The sequence below is a fragment of the Leopardus geoffroyi genome, chromosome E1 (assembly GCF_018350155.1).
Source record: "Leopardus geoffroyi isolate Oge1 chromosome E1, O.geoffroyi_Oge1_pat1.0, whole genome shotgun sequence".
NCBI classification, from domain to species: domain Eukaryota; kingdom Metazoa; phylum Chordata; class Mammalia; order Carnivora; family Felidae; genus Leopardus; species Leopardus geoffroyi.
In genome coordinates, this window is record NC_059330.1 from 34,801,124 (window position 1) to 34,808,772 (window position 7,649).

Sequence of the window (7,649 nt, forward strand, 5' to 3'; positions counted from 1 at the left end):
AGCCACAGGTGGCCGACACCAAAGGTGCTGCTGTCCCCATTTTGGGAACAGAGCGTTCGTTGTGCTCTGAGCACACGTAGGGCTTTGGGACCCGGACTCACCCAGAGGCCCCCTAGGGAGCCACAGCTGGGCAGCCTGCCTCTTCCTGCCCCACTCACATCTCCTCCAACATCGTGCCTCCAAACACGACACCATCATTGGAGTCTGCCCCTGGCCCGCCATGCTGTCGTGACCGGCAGGGAGCCTGGGACGGAAGTCCGAACATCCGGGCCTAAGCCCCCTATCTTCCTGGGTAAGTCACCTGGCCTCTCTGGCCTCAGCTTTTCCGAGCTGCGGTGAGCACCGCATTTAAGGAGCCTCAGAGCTCCAAAGTGGGGCGAATGTTAGTGTCCCTCTGTCACCCATATATGGTCCCGTTGGCAGCAAATGACACTACCCGCCCACCCACACACATTAAGCCAAACGAATCACACAAGAAGGGCTTTTGATACTATGAGCTTTTAATTGGAATCTTCCTCCCTACATTTGAGGAAGGCTCCACAATGACCTTCTTCAGCTTTGGAGGGGCCAGGACAGAATGAAGGGCTGAGGAGGGATGGGGGGCAGATGTAGAGCTGACGGTGGCTTTCTCAAGTCCTTTAGCGTGTGTGTGTGGTGGTGGGGGGTGGGTGGCTGGTCCTGTTCAGGAAGTCCAGAAACACGAAGTCACCAACAAGCTGTCACATCCCCAAACCTGCCCTGCCGGGCTGCACCTAGAGCTTTCCTCAGGTCCCTGCAGCTCCCAAGGCCACCACCAGATGGAAGCATCGAGTAACATTCCTTTTCTTTCCCAGGCGGGTCTCCCCTCCTCCTTCCCTTCTTGGTCTTTCACTTACCCACTCCCCCCAACCCCGACTTTTCCTCTTCCTATAGTTCCCTTCCCACCAGGACAGATCCTGGGGCTTCTATCTGCTTTCTGTCCGAGGGAGCCAGTGGCAGATGCAAATGGGGAGGGCCAGCCATGGGTCTGCTTCGGGCCGGGTGGGGGTGGGGGTGGGAGCCCTGGGATCTGGACATTCACGTTCAGCCAACTAGGAGCTGGGCGGTGACTAATACCTCTCTGTGCCCTAGCACCTGGCACCCAGACAGCGTTCACAAAGCGCCCACTGAGTTGGACTGAACAGAGCTGAATTCGTAAATCGACCGTCAATAAACCAATCAATAAAGCCGAGGTGAAACACGGAACACGTGTATTCTGCTGGTGCCAAGGTGGCCTCAGGGACCACAGAGCCAATTTGGCCGAGGCACGGGCTGACCGCCACCTCAGGGCCAGCTGTGTGCTGGGTCAGACCATGCCTTGCCCTTCCCACTTCCCACAAGCCCTCACGTGAAGCAGTTTCTGCCCATAGCGGCTGTGGGGAATCTGTCCAACGAGTCCCTGGGCCCTCCTTTTCTCCCCACCTACCCCTTTTGCAGACCAATCCATTCCGTGATTCCGGTGACCACCGTGCAGATGCCCTCTCTGGACCCCTGGATGGGAGCCAGCTGGGGACAGGGGGAGCCAGCGGAGGGGGCTGGCCAGCAGAGAGAGGGTCATCCACACAAGCAGACTGGTCACCAGGAATAATGTGCGTCTACAGGCTTCTCCTTTTGTCCCCCTCAGCTAAAGAAAATACGGGCCCCTTACTGAACCCAAAGACTAGTTGATCTAAGAACCTCTGGTGCCATTTTTTTCTACCATTTTTCACCGATTGCTGTTTCCCTGCTGGCCTAAGACCGTCTAACCTGACCTTGCCCAGCTTTTGGACCAAGGGGCGTCGGGGGCGGGTGGGTGGACGAGGGCCAGGGAGGGGGTCGGGGAGGGGCCGGGGCTTCAGTGCAAGCCCAGAAACTCCTTGAGGACGTCGCAGGTCTTCTTGTGCATGACCTCGCGAAGCTTCCTGACCCGCCGGCTGCTGGACGCTCCCACGAAACTGTCAGGCCGCAGCATGGCCATGCCGCCGTCCACCTCGCCCATGATGATGAGCGGCGTCTCGCCCACCGTCACGTTGGGGCAGGGGCAGGTCCAGTCCATGTGGAGCAAGGTGACTTCCAGCGGCTCCCGGCCCAGAAACTTGAGGCCCATCTTCTCATCCTTTAGAACCTCGTCCACGGTCACCAGGGCGCGACCCGAGTCGGGCTCCTCGGTCAGCTCGGACACCCGGCCCAAGATGACGAAGTCGCTCCGACAGAAGCTGGTAACGAGCTTCTGCCTGGGCTTGCAGGCCCGGCAGCGCTGGTCCCCCCGCGGGAAGGGGCAGGACTCCTCGCAGGCCTCGCGGCTCTCGAAGTTGTTGCTGTTGCCCTCGCAGCCGCCGTACACGAAGGACTGGCACTGGCCCGTCTGGCTGTTGTAGGCCCAGCGAGGCGCGTAGGCCTTGCAGGGCCCCTGCAGGGCGGGCAGGCTGCACGCGGCCAGCGGCCCACTCATGCAGGCCAGCATGCAGGCCTCGTAGGTCTCAAAGTGGTTGCGGTTGCGGTGGCAGTGGCCAAAGGTGAAGGTGACGCAGTTGTTGGCCTGCGCGTCGAAGTGCCAGCGGGTCTGCTCCTCGCCACAGTCCTCGCTGTCGGGGGGCTTCAGGCACTCGGCCGTGGGGAAGGCCGTGCCATTGGGGCTGCTCTCCGAGGTGGCCGCGGCCTGACCCCCCCTGACCACTGACAGCGGGAAGTCGGCCCGCAGGACCCCGGCGGCATTCCGGGCCGTGCAGGTGTAGATGCCAGCGTCCTGGGGCTGGGCGTTATAGATGACCAGCTGGGCGATGTTGGTGACCACCACGTTGCCGCGCACGTGGTTAGGCCGCATGACCACGTTCTCCCGGTCCTCCAGCTGCTTCTCCCAGGTGACCTCGGGCCGGGGCCGGCCCACCACATCGCAGAGGAAGCTCACCGTCTCGCCCACGGTGACCGACTGGTGCACGGGGTGGTTGAGCAGAGCGGGGGCCACCATATCCGGCCCGGGGGTCTCCGGGGAGGCCGTGGTGGGGCGCACGGTGGTCTCGGGCGGCAGGGGACTGGTGTTGGGCCAGGTGAAGTGGTGGCGGCAGGTGACGACGGCCAGCGTGATGCCCTTAGAACAGGCCTCAGCATCCATGTAGCAACGGTTATAGTAGGTGAGGCCGTCGGAGGCACACGTGAAACTGGGCTCCTTCTCACAACGATCTTTGCACTTGCACACGGGCTGGCCGTCCCAGATGTCACACTCGGAGCCCTGCTGCAGACACATGAAGTGGTCGCATGTGGCCTCCTTGGGCATGCCCACCGGGCCCTTCTTGCCTCTCACGTCCATGTACCGGGCGGCCACGCAGCTCTTGGTCCCGCACACGTTCGGGCAGCATTTCTCGGGGGTCTCACACTCCTGCAGAGGGAGCCAGATCGAGAGGCCCGAGTGAGGACCAGCTGGAAGAGCGGACAGGCTTCCCCCACGCCTACCCCACGGTTCCCGTGGAAGGGAGCCCGTATCTCTTCTCTGCCTACCGTGAGCCAAACGTGCTGACAGTAAGAGTGGCTGGCGTATCCATAGCACCTGCTATCTGCCAGGGCGGCACGAAGAACGTTTCTGCCTGCCGACTTAGGCTCATCACGAGCCCGGGAGGTGGGCCCCATCATCATCCTCCCCTCACAGGTAGTGATAGCTGAGGCACAGAGAGATTAGGTAACTTGCCCAAGGTCACACAGCCAGTAGTGTGAAAAGAGGCGGGCCACGTACCTCTGGGAGGGGAAGTTTTCTTACTACCATTTTACAGATGAAAAGGCAGAGACTCAGAGAAGTGACGCCTGAGTCCATAGAGCCGGCAAGTGGCAGAACAGGGCTTCAAGCTCCAGGTGGATGGGGTTCTGAGGTCTAGTCTGGAACAAATGAGCCTGCCTTTCTGTCTTTTTTCCACTGGGGTGAGGACGCCCTGGCCGAATTGAAGAGGTCACACCAAACCCTAAGAAGGAAAAATCGGACACCTCCGGGGCAGAAGTTCGAGGCCGGCCACACACACACACACATCAGGAACGACAGCTCTGTGAAGGGACCGCATGCGCTCAAAGCCAAGGGGAGGGGCAGGCCGGACAGGCCCAGGACGCCAGGTCTCACCACGGAGGGCTGTGCCAGACCCAGGTGCTCAGTTCCGACATGTGGGACGCTTCATGGGGAAATCAACAAGGAAAACAGTCCCCTTGGGTGGCAAAGGTCAGCAAAGCCGTCAGCGAGGACTTACTAGGCTGTAATCCCCCCCTGATTCTCTGTGGAGCCACATAAGGCATTAGTTTAATTCCTCGAAATTAGCAACATGCTCTGGGGCCGACACAAACAAGGACTTCACGTGGTGTTTTCGACAATAACACATCGTACTCGCTGGGCAGGCGGGCAACGGTCCTAATCCTTCGCCCTGGTAGTGGCTCTGTGAATTACTCCCCACTAGGGCTGGCCTCTTGTGGTTCTGACTTTTATTTCAGCCTCTTTGACATTCCACATCAGCTAAGAGGGGGGAAAAAAAATCCCCCACCGGAGCTGTGTGGAGCCTGCCCGCTTGACCTGTTTACTGTTTTCCCCTCTCGGCTCAGAATGGGGACTTTGTTTTGCAGCCCTTGCTTGGCATAGACTTCTGGGCCACACCAGGCGGGGCTTTGGTCCGGGGATGGGCGAATCTCGGAGCTGGGGTCTGAGGGTGAGAGACCCAGTGGGGGCTGGAGGGCAGGAGGGACTGGGAACAGACAGGAGCCCCGGTTCCTTGGCCCGAGGGTCATCAAATTCCTTAAGAACTGGCCCAGGAAGCTCCTTTAGGACCCCGATGTCCCTGAAAGGTTGGGTCCTCAGAGACCAGGGGCAGGTGTCTCTGGGCACAGGGAACCTAGCAGGAATTCTTAGAACAGTTTTTGCTTAAGGGCCCAGAATATACCCAGAGGCTCATGAATCCCTAGCCCCACACAGGTGCCTTTTCCCCAAGACACGCCAAATCAGCCAGAGTCTCCCTGTCCCACGCGCCACCTGATTTATCAGGCCAGCCTGAGCCACTGAAACAGGCTTCTCTGCAAATGTAGCCAGTGAACCGCGTGACCTCAGCTGAATGGGAGTGCTCTGCCTCCACACTCCTTATCTCCCCTTCCTCCGTCACCACCATCGCTCACTGGCAGCGTCTGGCCTGAGTGGTCTGACAATTGTCCCCTGGACACCATGGGGCAGAGGCCACTCTCTGCAGGGCTAACTTGGGCTTTTCTGAAGATTCCATGCATTTGGAAAAGGCCACACCAGGGTCTCTCCCGTGCCCCGGTGATGCCCAGCCCAGCCCAGCCCCGAGCCCTAGGAACTGGCCAGGCCGGCAGGAAGCGCCTCTGTCCAGGCAACTGCTAGGTACCAGCACGCTCTCCATCCCCTGTGGGGAGTGGCAGGAATGGCCCTTGGACTCGGGAGCCGGGAGAGAATTGCTCTAACCCCAGCCCTGCCCTGCTTGGCCCGGGCTGCTCTGATGAGAGCAGAAGGGAGGACCGAGGAAGCTGGCAGGTTGGAGCTCACTCCACTTCCCTCCCAGGGCCAACCAGAGAGTCTATCCAGAGCTGTTCCTGCCTACTCTCCCCATCAGCCTGGTCTGATCTCCGGGTCAGGGTGCAAACCCCTGGGCAGGTGGCCTGGAGGCCTCACTCCGTTGTCAGAGACACGCAGCTTCTACGCCCACCCTCCCATCCCTGGCTACGGGACTTTGTGCCGCTCGCTGCCCTGCCCTGAGGGTCTGCTCTCACCTGCTGATGGGGGGCTGAAGGGCTGGGCCAGACCACACGACACGCCTGGCCTAGTTCTGGCTCCGAGCAGCCTTCGGCAAACACGAGACTGGGAATCCCAGGATTCCCCATCCCTGATGGGCTTGGACATCACACCCGCCTCTTCATCGGGGCCTCGGACCCGGACAGACATCACGCCCTACGTATCTCCATGCGGCCTGGGGCCCAACTTCTTTTGTGTTCCTGGGCCCTGCCAGATCCTCCTGAGCCTCCCCAGCCCATGGCCCCCACTAACACACTCACGTGGTCCGCGTCCGGCGTCTGGATTCCCACTCACCTGGTCCGTCTCACACTCCCGCTTACAGGTGCTCTGGGCGTCCACCCAGAGGTTGGGGTTCATGTCGTTGGGGCAGATGCCAGCGTGAGAGTAGCGGATGGGTGGCACTGCCAGGCCTCTCAGGGGCACCCCCAGCAGCAGAAGCAACACTGTCACCTGCGCCCAGCGGGACCAGAGCCGGCAGCACCCCGGGGCCCACATGATGCGGTCTATGGTGGCTAGAGACCTCCCCTGGGACGAGGCCAGGGGCTGGGGCCCCCCAGGGCCTTCTCCTTCTCTGGGCTACAGACACCTGCCCTCCCCGCCACCCCAGCAGGCTTCCTCGGTGGGGCTGCCTCCGGCTGCCTCCAACAAGTCAGTGCAGCCCGCTGGGCCGTGCGGCTTCAGATAAAGGAAAGGTCTTCGCAAGGAAACTCCCTCTCCTGAGTGTGCAGGGAGAGGAGCCGCGGCGGGGGCCCGAGCCTGGATTTATATCCTGGGCGCGCCACCCAAGTGGGAGCGAGCTAACCTGATGCCTGTCACAGGCGGGCTGCTGGCTCCTCTGTCCCGTGGCTGATCACAGACTTGTTGCAGAAGGGGAAAAAAAAAAGCTGGAAGCGGTTTAGGCGGCGTATCTGGCACGGTGGGACACCTGCTTGTTTTTGACTCCAGGAGGCCTTTTAACCCCTTCAAGGGCCAGAAATGGCATGTGCTTTGGGGGGGAGCTGGCTCCGGGACACGCAAGCTCACTGTAAAGGAGCGGTTTGTTTCCCTTTCCCCCACCTCCGCGGGCCGGGCCCCCTCCTCCCCGTGGCCACCTCTGAAGAACACACAATCGCTTGTTACGAGGAGGGACCTGCAGCCACAGGGTTAGCATCGCCTGGCCCGATAGCACATTTGAGAGCAAATGACGTGGAAAAACAACAAGTTCACGGCCATTCCAGGGCGGGCCTGAGCAGCAGCGCTGTGCCGTGTAAGCCGCCTCCCGCCCCCGCACCAGGTCCCCCTGCGGGGGGTGTGCGCTCGGACAGCTCCCTATCTCTCTGTCCCGGGCAGTTCACGGCTCAAGTTCCAACTTCGGTGAATTGCCCCCAAATCATTCCAGAGACACATACCAGATATGCTCCGGCTCCCCCAGCTGCCGGGACCTATCACATTCCTCGCTCCTCGATTGACACACTCGTCCGCTCCGAGAAAACCTCCGCGGTGAGTGTCTCAGGACAGCGCTGGGCGGCGGGCCGCCCTCGCGAACCACCACACAGGTTCCCTGAGCCCTCCAGCGGTGCAGGGTACTTCGGCCGTCCTGTCACTTCCCCCCACTTTACAAAGGAGAAGGTTCCGGGCTGGAGAACCTCGCCCAAGGTCAGCCACCGTGGGCAGTGAGAGTGATACTCATTGCTAGTGTTTACGGGGCTCTCAGGATGTGCCAGGCTCTCCGCACACATCACGTCCCTTCATCTTCACAACCAACTACCCTCGTGGCAGATTTGAGGAAGAGACACCCAGAGAGGCTAAGCAACTCACCCCCCCTCGCACAGCGCTGTGGGATGCCACCGTCGACCGGGAAGACGGGGCGGCCAGTTTGCGGGGTGCGGGCAGCGGCCTTTGGGAA

The 7,649-nt window shown here is 61.0% G+C and overlaps 1 protein-coding gene across 2 annotated transcripts; it reads right to left on the reverse strand.

Moving 5' to 3' along the window:
• Positions 1–482: 482 nt before the first annotated feature.
• On the reverse strand, positions 483–7,328 carry WFIKKN2 (WAP, follistatin/kazal, immunoglobulin, kunitz and netrin domain containing 2). 2 transcript variants are annotated; one of them, XM_045488381.1, is made up of 2 exons: positions 7,153–7,328; positions 483–3,373 (listed from the first exon to the last, which is right to left on the reverse strand). In XM_045488381.1, exon 2 carries the CDS (start codon positions 3,302–3,304, stop codon positions 1,853–1,855), a length of 1,452 nt encoding a protein of 483 aa, XP_045344337.1. In that variant the 5' UTR covers positions 3,305–3,373; positions 7,153–7,328; the 3' UTR covers positions 483–1,852. The 2 variants fall into 2 exon arrangements, with proteins under 2 accessions (XP_045344337.1, XP_045344336.1); XM_045488380.1 differs by lacking the exon at positions 7,153–7,328 and adding an exon at positions 6,059–7,096.
• Positions 7,329–7,649: the final 321 nt, after the last annotated feature.

What these genes read in the sequence shown, in the direction of transcription:
- WFIKKN2 (XM_045488380.1), bottom strand. Translation starts at nt 6,259, where the DNA reads ATGTGGGCCCCGGGGTGCTGCCGGCTCTGGTCCCGCTGGGCGCAGGTG. An exon ending in GGGAGTGTGAGACGGACCAG is followed by an intron (nt 3,374 to 6,058) that starts GTGAGTGGGAAT and finishes CTCCCTCTGCAG; the next exon opens with GAGTGTGAGACCCCCGAGAA.